An 18,662-nucleotide genomic window follows, 5' to 3' on the forward strand; every position below is an offset into this window, starting at 1 on the left:
GGGTTCTAGGAAACGCAAGGAAGAACATGCAGAACTGAGGTCTGCCCAGTGTTGGTTTCCAGTAAGGACCGTAAGCCAGATACCTTTGCTTTGGGGCCTGGACATCACGGGCAGGAGAAAATCTGTCTCAGTAGCAAAAGCAGTCTTGCCTTCAATGTAGTCAAAGCACAACCAACAGACTTCCCCTGGCCTTCCTTTCTCACAAACGTAGGATGTTGACTAGCTGACCGTATTCTTCTGCCAGTTTGAGCTGAGTGTTTGAGGACAGCCAAGCTGATTTGGGCCCAAAAATGCTGGGGAGATTGGGCTGCAGAGAGTCAGATTGATGAGGCCATGAGGCAAATGGTCGCCCATGGGGGGTGGGGGGGTGGGGAAAAGGGCAAGGCCACCATAATAAAACAAGCACGGTACATTAAAAGCCCCCATCTCACAGGCAGTGCCACAACCTCACCCGTAGGGAGAGCATTGCCTTTAACCAACAGCATGGGAACAGTTCCTTCTTCTGAGGCTCTCTGGTACAAAAGGGGATTTTGATCCCCTGCTTCTTTCCTGCTGGGCTCCTCAGCAGCAGGAATCCCCCACAGAGCTGCACTCCCTCTGTTCTGCAACCTGGAGGTGGGTGGAGTGGCTCTTCTGCTGCCTCCTGCTGTCGATGGTGGAGGAAATGGTCTGCCCTGCCCTTCAAAAGCAACCTTGGTTAACCCAGTGGTCCTGATCCCCAGCAAGGACTATAATGCAGGGGCTGGAGCTACAGCCCACCCATTTGGGCCTGGTCTCCCCATCTCCAGGCCAGGGCAGACCTGCCAGTTTGCTTTTCGCCGTTTCAACCTTTGCTCGCTTATGCGTAAACCTTCAACCTATTCCTCAGCTTTCTTCAGCTTGATGCCCCATAGATGAGCTGGGACTAAAGCGTTCAGTTCTTAGCCAGGATGGCAAGTTTCTGGACTGCCATATCTACACCGCTAATTCATCTTGCAGAATAAACCAGAGTGCCAAACCCTTTTCAGATGAAGGACTAGGCTTGGCCTTGCAATGATGTACTGGGGGCACATCAAAATGTAAGCTGACCCATGGAAGAAAAGGTCAGACAGGACAAAAAAATCATTTCTTTTAAATTTAATTAACACTATATCAATTAAATATGATTATCTGATGTATATGATTTTCCCCATTTGTCACATTAACAATTCAGTTTGATAGCAGCTTCTGGAAAGGCTTTTCAGGACAGCAATTTGTGTGATTTTGTTGCATTCCTTTATTCATCTGAATATGCTGAATCTGCCAGGGACTTGCAAGGGTTTACAATCGTAAATCAATAGTAAAACTTCCCAGGTAGGTAATGGTCAACAGAACCAATCAGAACATCCCCAGGAATAACGCTGTAGCATAATTAACCAATATTCAAATTAACACGATGAAACCTCTATACCACCACCATAATTAACCAATGTTGAAGTATCATAAAACAATCTAATGATAACATTGACAGAGCACTCATTATCCAGATAATGTTTACTGGCAGATGTATTCTGTTTTCAACCACGGGAAATGGACTGGCACCCATATATAAAATGAGATGGGAATTCCACTGAATCCCTTTCAAAGGGGTTCAATTTATTAGTTTCTAAACAGCCTCCTCGCTGGTACCTTGTGCTGCTGGAAGTTCTTCAGAGCGTAGATGGCCTCTGGGCATGTGCTGCTTGCCTTTATTCCGCTGGCCCCTATGGCTTTTCTTAGGAGACCACCCCACCCCACCCCAGAGGCTGCTTTGGGAGAGAAGCCAGATGAAGGGCTGGGCTGTTCCAAAGCCCAGGAAGTAACAGGGCGACCCCATGAGTGGGAGGAGGAGAAAGCAGAGGCTGGGGTGGGGACACTGCTGAGAATCACAGGAAGGGTTTAGGAACACCCACAATGATAACCCCACTGGGAAGGAAGCAAGCGTGAGAGAACACTGGGGGAGCTGATCTTGGGGGAAAAAGAGGCAAGCATTTATGCTTTAGCATAATGGGGGATCCAGGCCATTGTGTGAAGCTGCACCAGGTTTCTTTTGTCATGGCATGTCATAGCAGCTGTGTTTTCCAGAGCGCTGGGTCAATTTGGCCACAGCGTGGGTGAATCCTCAGTGCCAAGGAACAGCTTTCAGAGCTTTCCCCCAGTTCTGCTCCACGCTCAGGTTTCTTGGGCCATACACCCCGGCAAGCCAGCCTGCAGCTGTGGCAGCACCATGATAGTCAGCAAAATCCAAATCCACCTGTCAGCCCCAAGAGGCTGGAGACCCCCAAGGACACGACAGGCCTTTGAATGGGAAACATACTGAAGTAGGCTCGCTCAACCCAGTTTTAAACATTTAGCTCGGTAAGACTAGTTATTATAAGCATTTTCCTCTATCCAAATAGTGTATTTCCAACTTTCACATAAGCATTTTCAGGATCACATTTATTGCCAACCCAACCGAAAAAGTTTAAAAAGGGCAGAATTCACTTTTATTTGCTAAAGAACTAGATTTTTTTTTACTTAGACATAGGCAGAAGACCAGTAAGAGAGACCCTTCTACACCAAGACGCTGACCTCCACCGCACCTTGAAGACGGCCCCCGCAGAGACGCACGCACGTTACGATCGTCCCAACAAGCACTGGTTCACCACCTGGAGCAGATGCACGTTCTCCAAGGCGGCTGCTACTCTCTCTTTGTCAGCAAGCTGCTTGTTTACTGTGGAAGACGAATCCCGGGACAGAGTTGTAGTTAAACATGGAAGGGCCTGCCATGTTTAGCAGAAGAGGCTAAACCATGAATGCAGGCCATTTCTCCCCACCCGGCCTGGCTAAGGAACGACTGACAAACAAGCATTTTACAAGCTCCCCATTTCCCCACAAAACCACCAAAATGAGGTTTACCAACTTATCTTTGAAGTAATATTTGAACAGTAAAAATGTACTGTATGTATTTTGCCTCAGAGGCTTAGCCATATGCCCCCTTATTTTTGCAAAAAACCATACAATATGAGGAAAAGGTAGAACATAAATTAAAATTGATCCATATTAAACTGTTCAAGACAATTAAGCGGGCATCTCTAAACAACCCAATAACCCTGGTCACTAAAGAGCAACAAAGCAAAACCCTGTAAGTGAATCTGCTCTGTCAGCAAAGGGTGACCAGCCAGTCCCCCTCCTGGCAGCTCTTCAGCAATAAAACAAGTTGGGATGTGCAGCCCAAAGAGGAAAAGGCCCTTCAGAGGAACTCGGGGGGCACTCAGTGCACCTGCCACGCCTTTATCTGGTCTCGCACAGGAAAAGGCACACCTCTTTTTTTAGTGGGCAGCAAGTGCATCGGAGTCCCCTCTGAGGCACCTTTTCTGCTTTGGGTCTGAACTGCTGAACATCCCCAACACCCTCTTGTCAAGGTGCTTGCTGAACAGGAGACATGAAAAACAAAGCATTACCTGCATGCTCAGAAGCATGTGTTCCAGGTGTTATGTGGACATCCACCTGAAAAGGAGACAGGCAGTTCAAGTCATCCAATTGCATATCCTCCTGAATTGCAACAAGTGGATGGAATGGGATGCAACAACCATCATTGCAATAATTCTCTGTTTCAGATTTCAGAAAACCAATTCTGGTTTTTCAGGTCAGGTACCACCCCAGGCTCAGATTCCTTCAGTTCTCCTTGGACTTGGGGAAGGGTAGAGGAGATAGGATAACCTAAAAGGAGGAGAAGCATAAAAGCACCACCATCAAAGAACCCATTTTTCCTGATGGGCTTCTATGGAAAAATCAAGCAATTCTCCCTGAGTGAACAAGATGCCAATTAAGTTTGACTTTCTGAACAGAAAGCAAAATAAAGAAGTTAGCAAAATCTGAATACAGACACTCCAAACCTAAACACTATCAAATTAGAATATATGTATTTTATTCACTGGAGCAGCTGAATCATTTTTCTTCCTCAATATGTTTGCTTCTCACATCTGCTAGATTGTGAGCTTGATTTTAGCATCTATTTATTTTCTAAGACATTCTGGGAGTGCCTTCTCTGGCGAATAACAAGATCAGTGTTGGTAGAAATCAAGAACTGCTATGAAGCTCTCTGGATACAGCTACTTGAGCAAACCATGCATATAATATTATAGAAGATGCTTGGACCCCCATGGATCAGGTCAAAGAACTCCAACAGCCACCCTGAGAAAGAAAGGGCACATCGCAGTGATGGATGATTCCCTGCTAAGATGAACTGAGGGACTGTGTGGAGACCAAATGTGACATCAGATACAGGACATGACAATATGGTTACCAAAACTACTCAAACCCACCAATAACTTTCCTTTTCTCATGATCCATGCAGGGCAAATTACATTGCCAGAAGAGACGCTAAAAGAATCTCTTAAGATTATGAGGGCTTGGGAAGGAACTGGGGGAATTTGTTCATTAATTGTTCCAGTTAAGGGTTTCAGTGCAAGAAAGTAGGATCCTGGAAATTAATAAATGGCTACACGGGTGGCATCATTGAGAAGGGGCTAGATTCTACACAATGGCCTATGCTCTCATCATGAAAAACTCCAAGGAAAAGGTGGGATACATCTTACAAAAACTGGAAAGGTAGTGTTTAGTTTGCCATCCTGGCAGGAAGGCCTCAAACAAGAACAATAGGGAGAAGATGGCAAAACCGAGGGTGGCAGCTAAGGATTTAGGACCAAGAAAGAACAACCCAAAAAGAGAAACAAGAAGCCAGGGAACACAGAGGCCTGGAAATGGTGTTACTTAAAACCTTGGCTATTCCAATGCAGTGAATATGGGAAATCAGCAGGGATAGTTAAGGATCCTAACCCAGGAAGACAAACAGGTAGTGATAGGCATCACTGAAACTTGGTGGGAAGGTACTTTCGATCAGGACACAGCAATAGAAGCTATGATTTATTCAAAAGGAAGAGTCCCAATAGAAAGGGTGGGGGCATCGCATTGGGGATGGAGGTAGTACATCCATCCTTGCTCTTCTTGACCCCTCAATGGCTTTCAATACCATCAGTCACGGTATCCTTCTGGATCGGCTCTGGGGATGGGGGGGCAGGGTCACTCACACTTTAGTCACTTCTACATGGGGCTACCCTTGAAGACTAACGATTAAGACTGCTATTGTACCTAATCATCAGAAATTCAGGAACAACAAAAGAAGGGAGAAACAAAAATGGTACCAACATGGGAATTTCCTATAGCCTGCCTGGGCAGGCAGAAGATACTGATGAGGTTCTTCTGCATCAGATGACCAGTCTTTCAAAGGAGTACACAAAAGTTACAGTGGAGGATTTCAACCACCCTGACAACTGTTTGAAATCAAACTCTGCCAACAGAGCTTCAACAAATTCTTATCTCTCTTGCTGAAACTTCATTTGTCAGAGAGAGGAAGAAAAAAACAAAGAGGTCTGCTGTCCTGGACTTAATCCTTACCCACAGAGAAAAAAATGGTTGAAGAAGTGAAGGTGACTGGTACCTTAGAAACTTTCTGACTTATACGAGCTACCCATCAGCGGAATAGGCTACTACAGGGTGTTTTCGTCTTTTGCTGGATGATCATCTATCACATGTGCCCTGGCAGGTCCTGCCCTGAACGGGGGGTTGGCTAAATGATCTCTCAGATCCCTTCAACCTTCTTACTCTGCCAATACAAAAAGCACTGTTGAGAGACGTAAGGGAGGTGCAAGAGAGTTGGTGACATCGCCTTTAAAAAAGCACCTGATTTCCTGCTGTCAAACTCTGAACTATTGATCGAGGCAAGAAGCGAGGTAGGAAAACACTGCCAGCAAACCCGACATTTCCGAATACCAGCAGACAGGCGGAGAGCAAAGGGAACCGCTCTTTCCACAGCATTTGGTGCCAAGCCTGCCAGGTGTTCTGAGAAGGAAGAGCTCCTACAGCCGGAAGCTGAGAGTTGATGGAACAGAGCTCCAACCGCCCCCCCACACCGGTGGGCCCAAAAGCCCGCTGCCCTTCAGCGCCCGCACCCGCCCTGGATCTACGTGCCAGCGCTGGGGCTCTCTGTTCCCAAGAAGATGGACTTCGCAGGGGCAGCCCACGAGAGCCCAAGGTCTGCCGCGCCCCCCCACGTCGCTCACCTTGAACCTCTCCGGGAGGGAGCGGATCAGCTTCACCTTAATGGAGAGACCGATGAGGGTGGCCATGCTGCAGTGCGGGATCGTGGGGGTGAACTCCACCGACACGGCGCTCTCGGCGTCGCTCACCTGCGGGGGCAAAAGGGGGCTCAGAGGCGGCGCCGGGCGGGGGAGCCGCGCACGCGCACGCGCTCGCCTCCGCACCTGCACGCGGACCTGCTCCACCACGTTCAGCTCCTCCAGGGTCAGCGGGTGCTCGGGGTCGTGGATGCCGCGGATGAGATGTGCGCAGTCAAGGAAGGGCGGACGGGCGCGCCAGGGACCCCCCGGCCCCACTCCCCCCCGGCCTTCGCGAAAGGATATCGAAGATCTCGCGGTCGTCGATGGCGTCGGTCAGCTCCTCGTCCTGCTCGCGCGCCGTGGTGGGCCGCTCGCCCTGGCGCCGGTAGACCAGCGGATTGGCGTTCTCCAAGCCGCCGCCGCCAGGTGGACCCACCATGACGACTGCCGGGCCGGGCGGCAGAGCTCTACGCGCCGGCTTCGGCGTGGCCTACTTCCGGCGTGGGAGAGCACGTCCCGACACACCACTTCCGGGCCGAGGCCAGAGGATTCAAGCGCACTGGCTCGTCTCCCCGCGCGTGCGCAGCAATTACTTCCCTTCCCATGGGCTGTCGGCTGCCCGCCCGGAAGTGACATAAAGCCCGCTTGTTCCGGGCTGCTCGAAGGAGGGGAATCGGAAGGTCCCACGTTCCCGGTGGGGTTCCTAGCGCTTCGCGGAAACCGAGCCCCAGCAGGTGGGTTCCGGGATGCTTCCCGGTAACCCTCCATTCCCTAACCCTAACCGCCCCCGTTGACGTCGGCCCTTCCTTCTTCACGCGCTCCGTCTCTGTCCCTGCCTTGTTCGAACCTGCCGAGGCCAGAGGCCACGCCCGGCTGTCAAAGGCTTTTCCTGCGTCCACGTTTAATTATTTTATTTCTCTTGCTCAGTAACGCTCAGGATGGGCGGGAGAAATTCAGCTCCTTCAGTCAGGAAACGGCTCGCTCTCCTCGCCACAGAGCGATGTATCTTCGCGGTGGTCTTGCGGGAAAATGGACATTTCTTTACGATGACTTTGGATTCTTTTAGAGTCCTCTTTATTTCCCCAGAAAAAAAAAAAAAAAAGCTAAACAACAGCCATATTATTAGATTTTTATCCTGCCTTTTCATACATATAACTCACGGCGGCAAACATAACTAATACTCCTGCCCACTACTTTTCCCCCAAGAACAACCCTGTGAGGTGGTCTGGGTTGAAAGAGTGACTGGCCCAAGGTCACCCAGCCAGCTTTCGTGCCTCAGGCGGGACTAGAACTCACAGACTCGTGGTTTCTAGTCCAGCACCTTCAGCACAACACCAAACTGGCTCTCATCTGTGGGTCATTGCCATTAACTGGGGAATTGGCAGATCCAAGCATTTGAAGTCTCTCCTGTGTTTTCTGTTTTAACTTTCTGTTCTTAGAGTGGCCTTCTTGAGAAGGTACTGTCCAAAAAGACATCTTCCTCTGGGATGATGTTGCCTTCTGGTCTGGAGACTGGGACTGAGAACTGAAGGGAGTGTCAGAAGGATCAGACACCCTTTCCCACGGTTTGTGCCCAAGCCAATAATCCAATGAAACACACCAGACGATCAGGGGAGGTGAAAGAAAATATATTTATTCAACCCAAGGCTGTCAAGTAATGGGTGGCGGCCATGATGGACTGCTCCTCTGTCTCCCTTACAGGTTTTTAGTGTAGATTTAGCCAATCATTATCAATAGAATGGAATGTGTTAGCTTATTGTAATAGTTCCTGCTCTATCAGCATGAACATCTTCCTCGTGCAATCATTCCTTTCATAGTCTTTTGAAACAGATGTTTCCTTATGTATAGTTAACCACCATGTCTATATAAATGGGCATTTCATCTTTCCTATACAGTATATATGTCTGTCTTTACATAGGTTTTGCTATGTGATGTGCTCATTTATTTATAATCGCGAGAGCCAACCTTTTCCTTTTATAAAATGGCACTACTACTTTCATCAATCCTTAATTTAAACTTACTGTAAACATGTAAGAAAAAATATTCCAACAGGAGAAATTGGACTCATTCTCACTCTTAAAGAATAGAATTTCACAATAACGTTATTAAATACTGTACATACTTTTACTGTCCCATTACAAAGTTACAATTGAGCAATAATGTTTTGAGGTCCTTGAGAGTCAGATCCAAGGCGGTTGGGGCCACATGTGATATTAGGTTGTGGTTTATGTGGCAGATTCCTACGTACTGCTCTTGAAACATTTTCTGACCGTTTAAATTTGAAGGAAATGTAACCCCAGGGTACCTTGTTCTCCCACTCTGAATGAGAGTCCCCAATGCTTTCCCACCCAGAATCCTCACCAGTTGTGATTTGCCTACAAGGATGCTATTTGTGTGTAAACATTTTAAGAAGAATATAAATAACCAGCCTTCGAATTGACAATGAGGATATCGAAGTGGTAGATAGCTTTTTCTTTTTAGGATCAATCATCAAAAATAATAAAGGAACAAGCAATCAAGAAATACACCACAGACTAGCACTCAGTGGATCAGTCCTGAAAGCCTTGGAAAAGATATTCAGATGCCGTGATGTCTCTATACCTACAGAGATCAGAATCGTGCAAGCCATGGTATTCCCTGTGACACAAAGTGGAAGTTGGACTTTGAAGAAGCAGGATAGGAAGAGCACTGACACTTTTGAACTTTGGGGTTGGAGAAGATTCCTGAGAATACCCTGGATAGCCAAGAAAACAAACCAATGGATCATTGAACAAATCAACCTGGAGTTCTCACTCGAGACACAAACGACCGCCTGACCACCTCAAATTAGTATACTTCGGACACATTATGTGCTAAGGCAGGGGAAGGTGGAAGGAAAGAGAAGAGGATGACCAGCAGCAAGGTAAATGGATTTGATGAAGTGCACTGTTGGAAGACATGGAGACAGAGCCTCTTGGAGAAAACCTATGTGGTTGCTAAGAGTTGACACCAACTTGATGGCACATAATCAATAGCATTAAATGATAAAGGAAATAAGTGGTTGTAGATAGGAAAATCCTAGCTGAGGGAGGTTGTCCCACTGACTGCGATCTGGGGTAGCTATTTTGCTTGAAAATAGAAGTATGCAGTTTAAGCACACTTTTTAAAGAATGCAAGGAAAGAAGGAAAGATTGGGGCAGCAGGGACAATGAGCGGTGCCTCTTTAATGACACGTTTGGGCAGCTGGGGTTTCTGGAGTTTAACAGGCATTTCAGAGGCAGAGCAGCTGTGACTATCAACAGAGTTTTATCTTCCATTCTGAGTAAAATGGTTGGTGTTCTGGGATTCACATTCTAGCATTCAGAAGCAAATCTGAAATTTTCAGTTGGGCCAGGGGTATCCATTGCTGTGGCTTCAACGCCTCCAAATTATGTCAAAGCATCAGCATCAATCCCATTGAATGAAAAATGAGGCTCTGAATTCTTGCTAGCTTTGCAGATCTAGACAGCTTTCTGATTTTTTTTTCCTGTACGGGAAGCGTAGGTTTCTTTCTCAGTTTTTTTTTTCTTTTTAAACACACCCTTTGGCACGCACTCCCTTTGCTGGCATTTTCCTCACAGAGACCTTTGTGCTTTTGGAAGCAGAGAAACAAGAGGATTTCAGCAGAGATGAAGAGCTGGCTATTTGGAATCATGATTGAAAGCTTGTTGGTTGCTGGAATCATAACTGAGGGTAAATGGAACTTCTTTTGCTGATTGTGGATAAAGTTAGAAGAGTCCCTTTCAGGAAATGTAAAGGAGTGCAAGGTGTTTGGTCTTATGTTTGTGACTTCACTGTTTTCTGTTTTGAAACCTTTAATGGTAAGACATACCTAACTAATATTTGTTGCTATGCTTGATTGCACCTTTGCGCTGAAAAGGGTTCCCTGTTTCCAGCTTTCATTTTAAGACATGGCTTCCCTAAATATAGTGTATTTTAATGCAGTGTTTGCTTCCTGAACAGCCTGAGGCCATCTTGTGAATTTATGCATGGTTGCTAATAATAACCAAGCTCATTAAATAAAAGTTAAACATGGTTAATGGGGAGCATAAGAACTTCTTCAATTAGCAAATATTTATTCTTGTCTGGAACTCTTTGAAAGATGAAGTGTATGAAATATTTATTTACTTATAAATTGGATTTAACTCAGCAAAATATTTTGGTATATCATATTGAAATACATAGAATTTTATTTCCAGGATCAACTAAGATAGGAAAAGCCTGTGAGTATTTTTTATTCAGGGGCAGAGTGTTTCTGGATGTAGAGGTTCTGTTTATCCCTTGTGTGATGGTTGCCTTATTCAGAAAAAACACAGACTCACCAGCCAGGGCTAAGGATATCTGGTTTATTAAGAATAGAATGCAGACACGGAGAAAGACGGGAATGAGCACATGGCGTGCGAGGTAGCCGGTAAATGCCCGCGGTGCGGACCTGGTCCTTCCCCACCCTCCATTGTCCCAAAGTCCTGACCAACAGTGAACCCAGAGTCTCGATGGGCGATCAGGGGGATTAGCGCTGATTACCTCTGTCCTCTTCCTGTGTCCGGAGCAGGTGTGTCCCCCGTGGTAATGCAGAGATGTCAGGGAGATAGGATGATGGCTTCCCGGGTCAGGGCAAAGGTATGGCTCCTTTGTCCTTTATCTGTATTGTCTTTCAGTGCTTATGGGATTAGCACTGATTCTTTCCTCCCCCCTCCCCTTCACCGGAAAGGCATGTTCCCCGTTGTGATGTATGTATACATCGCAACAGGGGACATGACACCTTGTTATTACTGTTGATGATCCTTACCTCTATATGGATTTGAGTTAATCCTTAAAAAAAACAGCTTGGAAACATCACCTTGCAAAGTAGACTATCTGAAGCAGGAAACAGGATTTCTGGGACAAGTTGAAAGGTGTGCAGCCATGTTTACAATATGAATATGTGGTGTTACCTATGTACAGCGATGTGGACCTATCTGGCTGAGCAAGAAGTTGGTGTTGGGAACAGATTTCTTCACAGCCACGTCCTGTCAGAATTTAGATTCACTGCCTCCTTTCTTAAGAAACTTGTGATATTCTTAACTGAAGGAAGAAAATACCACCCTCCTTTTATTATCCTTTGGAACATTTACATCCAAAAGTTCAGTAACAGGGGCACCATTTGTTCCATCTCCCAAACATTCAGAGGAGGTTCTGGATGAGCTGCTGGGACCACAGCCTGCTTGCTAACATGTGCTTCACTCTGACTCCACAGAGGAGTCTTTGCTCTTGGCCAGCTGAGTACAGCCACTTGCCTTTAACCTGGTGCAATCCTTCCAGAGCCTTCTCCTGTCCTGCAACCACTTGGATCTTGGGTGATTTGGCAGCTGTGCATGGCCTGGCCCCTAGGCACTGCCCTTTGCTGCCAAGGGCACTCCCCAGTGACCAGAGGGGTGGCTCCCCCACCCCAGAGCAGGAGGGCAGCTTCTACACCTTGACAGCTCCCCATTTAAAGAGGCTGCACACATGGTGGGCCTGTCACTAGGATCGGTTTCGGCACTTTCGCTGTTTAGAGATTTAGCTTTGCAAGGTAGCGCTAAGGCCAAAGGCCTTGCAGCCTCCTGTGACATCTGCACAACTAGCCTTTGAGTGCCTCGGTAAATCAGACAGCAGGAATAGCCATCCCCCAGCTCAGGTGAGGGCACTTGGGCCCTCCAAATCTGCTTGGGGCCATTTCTCTCGGCAATGGGTGACTGCAAGACTGGTCCTCGTCCAGAATCGTTTGCTCCTCTGACTGGTTGAATGGCGACTCATGCTGAAACCAGAGCAAAGCCTGTGACCAGAGAGGTCTTTGGGCTTCCCAGTTGCTGCAAATGGGAGAAAGAGTAGTTCCTCCCGGCATACGGGGGGAGGAGAAGTGGGGAAAGAAGGTAGGATGAGAGGTCACAGTGGGGCATGAATGCAGTGATAGTTTGCCACTGGCTGCATCAATACAGAATGCTGAGATTACCGCAAGCCTCTTAATTACTCAGCATCATACAATTCTGGCTTCTACATCCGGACACTTGCCAAGGCAAATTAATAAAAGAAATCTAAAATTCTATTCAGCAAACAGGATATCCCAATGATAGCTCCAAACAATACAGAGCAGCCATTTCAATGAGCATTACAATCAGCTCTAATGGGAGTGGGTGGTTCCTGCTCAGTTTTCAATGCAGCTCAGTGAGAAGATTGGCAAAAGGCCACCTAGTTAACCTCCTGCTCAGGGCAGGATCCAGATCCATCTCCAACCCCGAAGATTGGGGATTGGCAACAGTGATCCCAAGACAGTGGTGCTTAAAAGTTTGTGAATCCTTTTGAATTTTCAATATTTCTGCATAAATATGACCTAAAATGTGATCTGTTCTCCACACAAGTCCTAAAACTGCTGTAGATAAAGAGAACCCAATTAAACAAAGGAGTCAAAGTCATTACACTTGTTCATCGATTTATTGAGGAAAATGATCCAAAGCTACATATTCACGTGTGGCAAATCTTGAAAACTAAGAAACACCCCAAGGCAAGAAGCCACCCCTGGTGGAAGCACCTGCCCCATTCTGCCTTGCCGGCTTGCCTGTCCCCCCCACCCCCACTGCACCTTCCATTCCATCCCAACGTGAAGCGCAGCTCCTGGCCGCCATCAGTTCTTCACTCTGGAGATGAAGAAGGGTAGAAGATGGATGCCCTTGTTGTAACGGTGAAAGGTCCCCTGTGCGAGCACCAAGTCATGTCTGACCCTTTGGGGGGACGCCGCTTTCGCAATATTTTCTTGGCAGACTATAGCGGGGTGGTTCGCCATTGCCTTCCCCAGCCGTCACCTTCCCCAGCAAGCCGGGTACTCACTTTACCGACCTTGGAAGGATGGGAGGCTGAGTCGACCTGAGCCGGCTACCGGAGAGAGAATCCAGCTTCCGCTGGGATTGAACTCGGGTCGTGGGGAGAGTTTTCGGTTGCAATGCTACCTCTCTGAGCCTCATGAGGCTGTCTTGTTGTAATAGGTATAGAAAAATGAAGACGAGGTGAGGAAGACGCTCTGCTCTGGCAGTTCAGCTGGCTGCTGAGCAAATTAAAACATGGAAGAGACCAGGAAAATCAACCATCCCCTTGTGTTTACTGCTTGCTGTCCTTATTTCTGGGCTTGAATTTTCAGGTGGAAGAGAGGACTGCCCCGAAGTGATTACCAAGTATGGGCATCTGAAGGGCAAACTGGCTAGTGTGGAGGGCACGGACCAGCTTGTGAAGGGCTTTCTTGGGATCCCGTTCGCCAAACCCCCAACTGGACCCCTGAGATTCTCCCCACCGCAGCCGGCGGAGCCCTGGAGCCACGTGAGAGACGCCATATCCTACCCCCCATTGTAAGGGCTTCTCTCAATTGCTGAATGGCTAAATTGATCAGAACTACTTTAACTCTGTCTTATATAGAGTGCACAGCATTTCATATTTTAACACAATGTTTTTAAACTAATTTCAGTTGTCAGGACTGTGCTGAGCCCAACTGGCGTATTAATGGTACATAATGTGCATAATGGCAGCAATCCTGTGGTCCTTGATAGAAATGTTGTTCAATTACTTATGTTTCTGTCAGCTTTAAGCAGTGATTCTTAGTCTTTTCAAGCAATAGAATATATTTAATTATTTACAACTATTTACAGTGAGACATTGGAAAGATACAATCTCCATGACACTTCTAAATCCCTTATTTATTCATTTATAGTTTACTCTTTTATTCTTTTTTCATGTTGTTTTTTCTCGTGTTTAATAAAAAAAAAACAAGGGAAAAAAGTGTAGTTCAGTTTCTTCTCCAAGGACGAAGAGGGGATTCCACCACTGAAGGATGAAGTCCATTCCTGGATTTCTCCTTCTGCCTCCCCAGGCTCCAAGGCCTTTTCCAAGGGTGAGAAAGGGGACATGGCAGGTTTTGAGCATCTAGAGTTGAAGCAGTGGGAAAACAGAACTGCTTTGCACATTTCAAAAATATCCATTCATAAGAACATTCCAATTGGGCAGAATAAAGCATAAAGCAAGCTGAGATTTTTCCCAGGCACCTTGCTTAAAAATAATTATTGGCAACACTTATTTTCAAAAATAAGAGGCTTGAGGGAGCTATGCTTAATGGTTCCTCCTCACGGCCATGTTCAAGTGCAGTCCACCAGCCTTTGATCCAGCAAAACCTATTTCCCCCAAGCCAGATAACAAGCCAGATTCTTTCTTTCTTGGCCTGGGGTTACCACCTCTGCAGTGTGGGTGCTGTCCATCTTGACTTGGCCAACTTCTCTCCCTCTTCTGGGACTAGGATCAAAAGAGACCTTCTAGAGCTCTGAAAGGCCCAGGAATAGTTAGTTAGTACTATCCAGGTAGGCAATGGCTTCCGCTCTTTTGCGTATAAAGATAGTTCTCTGAATCTCAAAAAAACGGGGGGGGGGGGCTGGAATGGTCTCTCAAAAAGCCAGGTAATGTTTGAATGGTTTGGAATGGGAAGAATTCAATACCTGTGAAGTTGAGCAATTGGGTGGGGTGGGGGCTGCCATCAAGAGCAGAACTATGGACAGCCACACAACCAGCTTTTCCAGTTCAGCCAGTCTGAGTGGTACAAGAGCCTCTTTTCATCTAGTGGGTGGCGAGAGAGAAGTTCTTGGAAGGGTCTTTATTGTTGAGACAGCGTGAAATGGCTGCCTCCAGGGAGGAGAACGCAAGTGTCTGTTGTTCTGTAGCAGTGTGGCTCAGTGTACAGCCCTCAGAACTGCTGCCTCGGGGGGGTGCTGGCAATTGCCAGCAAGAGGTCCCTTTGGCCTCACTTCGTCGCCATTTTTACTCTTCGGATTCCAAAATGCTGTTGATGCCAGAAAGGACATTTCTGCTTGTTTATGCTAAAGGTGCCTGCAAGACCTGGAATGGGTGGATGTTTCAAGGAAAATAATGAAGGCAACATTTCCCAACCTGACGGTGTCTGAAGATTGCCTCTACCTGAATGTTTTCACCCCAGACACCAAGGCTAAATTGCCTGTAGGTAAAATTCAGCTTCCTTTATCTCTTCAATCTGTTTTGCTTAGCTTTTCATGCACTCTACACATTCACTGAGCGACTAAATCTGTGTATGGATTCTATATTGAAACAAAAAGCAAGAACCTTGAAAGGAAGGGTTCATATTCATACTGCTGAACCCTTGGACTTTTGGTGCAATTTAATTTTCTTGGTGCCCGGCTGTGGGGGTCCGGATGGGGAACAACAGGCTTCAGCTGAACCTGGTAAGACGCAGTGGCTGTGGGTGGGGGGAATCTACCATCATTAGTCCTTGAAGGGGTTGCACTGCCCCAGACAGACCCAGTATGCAATTTATATACTGTATAATTTAATTTATATAGACTCCCATCCTAGTAATGACTCTGGGCATTGTACCAACAGTTAAAAACCAAACTACAGTCAAGCAATGATCCATATAACAAGGTCAGGCTCAAGAAAAATGGTTGCAGTTTGCCAAAGCAACAGTCAGCCCATCAGTCCACCTATCAGCCAGACAGAAGAGACCCAGAGACACTCTCCCTGCCAGATTGTCCAGGCCGGCAGAAACAACTGGAGAAGGCAGCCCGCAAAGGGATTTGCCCACCTGGCCTCAGCTGCTGAAATGCCGTGCTGGGCTGCAGCTGTGGGAAACAGTATTCCGTTGCCTTTCCAGGAGGCATTTCTTTATGTACCGTAGAGATTATGATAGAGGCGGGGCCTGGCTTTGCAGTGTGCCAGGTGCTGGTTTATTTTTACATATAAATATTATGTTTTAAAAGTTTTGGTAAGCGGGAAGCCTGGTAATCTCCAAGGGAAGTGTTTTCCTGTACACTAATTGCTACCCTTGGCCTGACCAAGAGCTGCCCACTCTGGAGGGCCCTCCTGTAGGCCCCACCAGGTGGACCAGACCAGGAATCAACTCCACAGGAGGGCTAAAAGTACTTCTATTTGGCCAGAGGCATTTCTGAATGTTACCTCATTTTTCTGGACTTAAGAAATGTGTCATCCCCTTTTGCCTCAGCAACAGTTTTTGGATCTTTCTGTGAAGGTCATCTTCCTTTCTCTCTGCATGCCCCCCCCCCTCGATTTCAGACCTGCTCCTTTTGGCAGGGTGTAACCCCCTGTAGGGCCAAATAGGAGACCGCAAAAAGATGGGCAGTTTCTGAACCAATGGGGGCTCTGCGTGTAGGGATTCAGCTTATGTATCTTTCAGCCTGTTTAATTCTCAATAGCCTCTGGGCACATCAAGACATCCATTGCACCTCAGCTTTAGCCCTGGGTTGAGATGCACAATTGGGAATAATCAGCATGCAGATGAGACATTATCCTGGGCTGACAGATGACCTCTCCCAGTGGCTTCATAAGGAGGTTAAACAGGGTGGGAGAGAAGAAGGAGCTGTGGCCATCCCTATGGAATGGAACTGTTGAGGGGGGGCAATCCCCGGCTGTCGCAGGTGGCTCTGGAGGATGCCATGATCAGCAGCATCAGAAGCCACTGAGAAGTGTAACAGGCCCAGAGGTTCGGGTTGGAAAAATTGGCAACAACACTACACATTCATCCAAGAACGGGAAAACCAGAACTTTGGCAGGACTTGAATTCAAATAATGTACCACATATGTTCGCAGATAAGCCCACCCGCGGATATGCTGACCCTCACATTTTTAACCAAGATTCCATGAAATATGTGCCACCCATGGAGAGGCCAACCTGCATTTTTCATGGTATTTTGGTTAAAAATGTGAGGGTCAGCTTATCCGCAGGTGGGCTTATCTGTGAGCGTATGTGGGTACTTTAAAGTATTACCATGTAGACTCATGGATAAGCCAATCTATGGATAAGTCGAACCTGATTTTTGGGTGCATTTTGGCACCCAAAATTCTTGGCTTATCCGTGAGTATAAATGGTACTTTGAAAACTTGCTGCCTAATCGATGTTATTATTACAAAAGTTTTTAGTTGAATAGTCTAGCCAATCAATTAAATGTTGGTACAGAGATGAAAGAACCCAAAATTAACTTCAGTGAAGGTTAATTTTCCGAACTCTTTTCTAGGTAATGGTTTGGATTCACGGAGGCGGCTTGGTCTTTGGTGGGGCTTCGTTCTACGACGGATCAGCCTTGTCCGCTTATGGAAATGTGGTGGTGGTAGTGATTCAGTACCGGCTGGGTATTCCTGGATTCTTCAGGTAAAATAAGTTTTCAGCCCCTACAAAAACACCCCAAACTGCGGGTGCGCCATTTATCCAATCAGCGCCTTTCCTGCACCTGGCACAAACAGCTTAGCTGGCTTTTATATTCTGCAAATGCCGGCAGAATACAGCACACGCAAGTAATTCTTAAGCATTTCTCTTTTCCACTGTTAATCTACTTGTAACACGGGCAGCTCTCAAAAAACATCCCAAGACCTGCATTTGGAAACCTGTCTGAGAACTCTGGAAAACAGAGCAGTTTGTTTGGAGCTCAGAATGTTTGTGTGCCCCATTTTAAATTTCTGTTCCGTGTTTTATTCTGATGCTACCTTTATAGCATTGTTGTTTTACTATATGAATGATGAATAATTTATTACATGAATGATTTTATGATCTCTCCAATATTTTAGTTAAGTCATCCTTATTATTTGAAGAGAGGAGCATAAATCTAGGTAAATAAAAGAAAAATGTGAAAATTGAAAGAACAACAAACACCAGGAGTGGTTTGCAGGCAGGAGCTTTGCAAATAGAAAATAGAGAATAGAGAATCTAATAACCAGAAATCCAATTTCAGAAGGGAAAGTAGAATGCGAGAATGAGAGTTGAACTTGGACTAAATTTGGGGAAAGGATAATCTGTGGGCTATTACCAAGAAACGGGGAAGACTGCTTGGTTTTGAAGGCATTCGCTATATTTCTTTAGGAGAGGTTCCTCAAGGTTCAGAAGGTCTTTTTCAACTAAAACATTTTGTTGAAAAGCCTGAGCTTTCCTACCGCTCATGACAGTTCATGCCTTTTAATAAAATGTGTCTGTCAGGAAAGGTGCTCCTCCAGGTTATTCAACTAATTCCTCTAGATTATTCAAGTACAGTAGAAACAAACTAAAGCTACTGTACTCCTTTTCTTGACTGGTTGCACTGAGCTGTCTTTCTTTCAGCACTGGCTCCCCAGAGGCCCGTGGAAACTGGGGGCTCCTGGATCAAGTAGCAGCTCTCCGATGGGTTCAGGAGAACATTGCGTCTTTTGGAGGAGATCCCTCCTGTGTGACCATATTTGGAGAGTCTGCTGGAGGATTTAGCGTAGGGGCTCAGGTGGGTATGTGGCGTAGCTAGGACTCCAAGATCCTTACCAAAGCATGTCCCACCCCACCCCATCTCCTGCTTGGGCCACAGACACTCAGAATTAAACTCGAAAGTTTTTTGCAATCTAGGGGGTTGCAGTGTCCAAAAAGAAAATACTCTCCAGATAACCTTATCTGTCCAGAAGCTGTGCTCTGTATTGTGCCTTTATTGACTTTTC

General features: G+C 46.5%; 2 protein-coding genes across 5 annotated transcripts in view; one reads left to right on the top strand and one right to left on the bottom strand.

Moving 5' to 3' along the window:
• Nucleotides 1-1,231: 1,231 nt before the first annotated feature.
• CIAO2B (cytosolic iron-sulfur assembly component 2B) lies at nucleotides 1,232-6,671 on the bottom strand. Of its 2 annotated transcripts, none has more exons than XM_063313015.1 (5): nucleotides 6,460-6,671; nucleotides 6,315-6,380; nucleotides 6,102-6,227; nucleotides 3,441-3,486; nucleotides 1,232-2,710 (listed from the first exon to the last, which is right to left on the bottom strand). In XM_063313015.1, the coding sequence occupies exons 1-5, from the start codon at nucleotides 6,595-6,597 to the stop codon at nucleotides 2,613-2,615; spliced, it is 474 nt and encodes a 157-aa protein (XP_063169085.1). In that variant the 5' UTR covers nucleotides 6,598-6,671; the 3' UTR covers nucleotides 1,232-2,612. The 2 variants fall into 2 exon arrangements, with proteins under 2 accessions (XP_063169085.1, XP_063169084.1); XM_063313014.1 differs by having other exon boundaries at nucleotides 6,303-6,380; nucleotides 6,460-6,668.
• Nucleotides 6,672-9,735: 3,064 nt separating this feature from the next.
• The window catches only part of CES2 (carboxylesterase 2), a 42,579-nt gene continuing 33,652 nt past the window's right edge, over nucleotides 9,736-18,662 (top strand). For all 3 annotated transcript variants that reach the window (XM_063312981.1, XM_063312983.1, XM_063312982.1), the window contains exons 1-5: nucleotides 9,736-9,869; nucleotides 13,327-13,531; nucleotides 15,050-15,179; nucleotides 17,228-17,361; nucleotides 18,301-18,454. In XM_063312981.1, coding sequence (XP_063169051.1) covers nucleotides 9,806-9,869; nucleotides 13,327-13,531; nucleotides 15,050-15,179; nucleotides 17,228-17,361; nucleotides 18,301-18,454 — 687 coding nt within the window. In that variant the 5' untranslated portion in view covers nucleotides 9,736-9,805. The remainder of the gene's footprint in view (nucleotides 9,870-13,326; nucleotides 13,532-15,049; nucleotides 15,180-17,227; nucleotides 17,362-18,300; nucleotides 18,455-18,662) is intronic.

The sequence above is a fragment of the Candoia aspera genome, chromosome 11, assembly GCF_035149785.1.
Source record: "Candoia aspera isolate rCanAsp1 chromosome 11, rCanAsp1.hap2, whole genome shotgun sequence".
In the NCBI taxonomy this organism is placed as follows: domain Eukaryota; kingdom Metazoa; phylum Chordata; class Lepidosauria; order Squamata; family Boidae; genus Candoia; species Candoia aspera.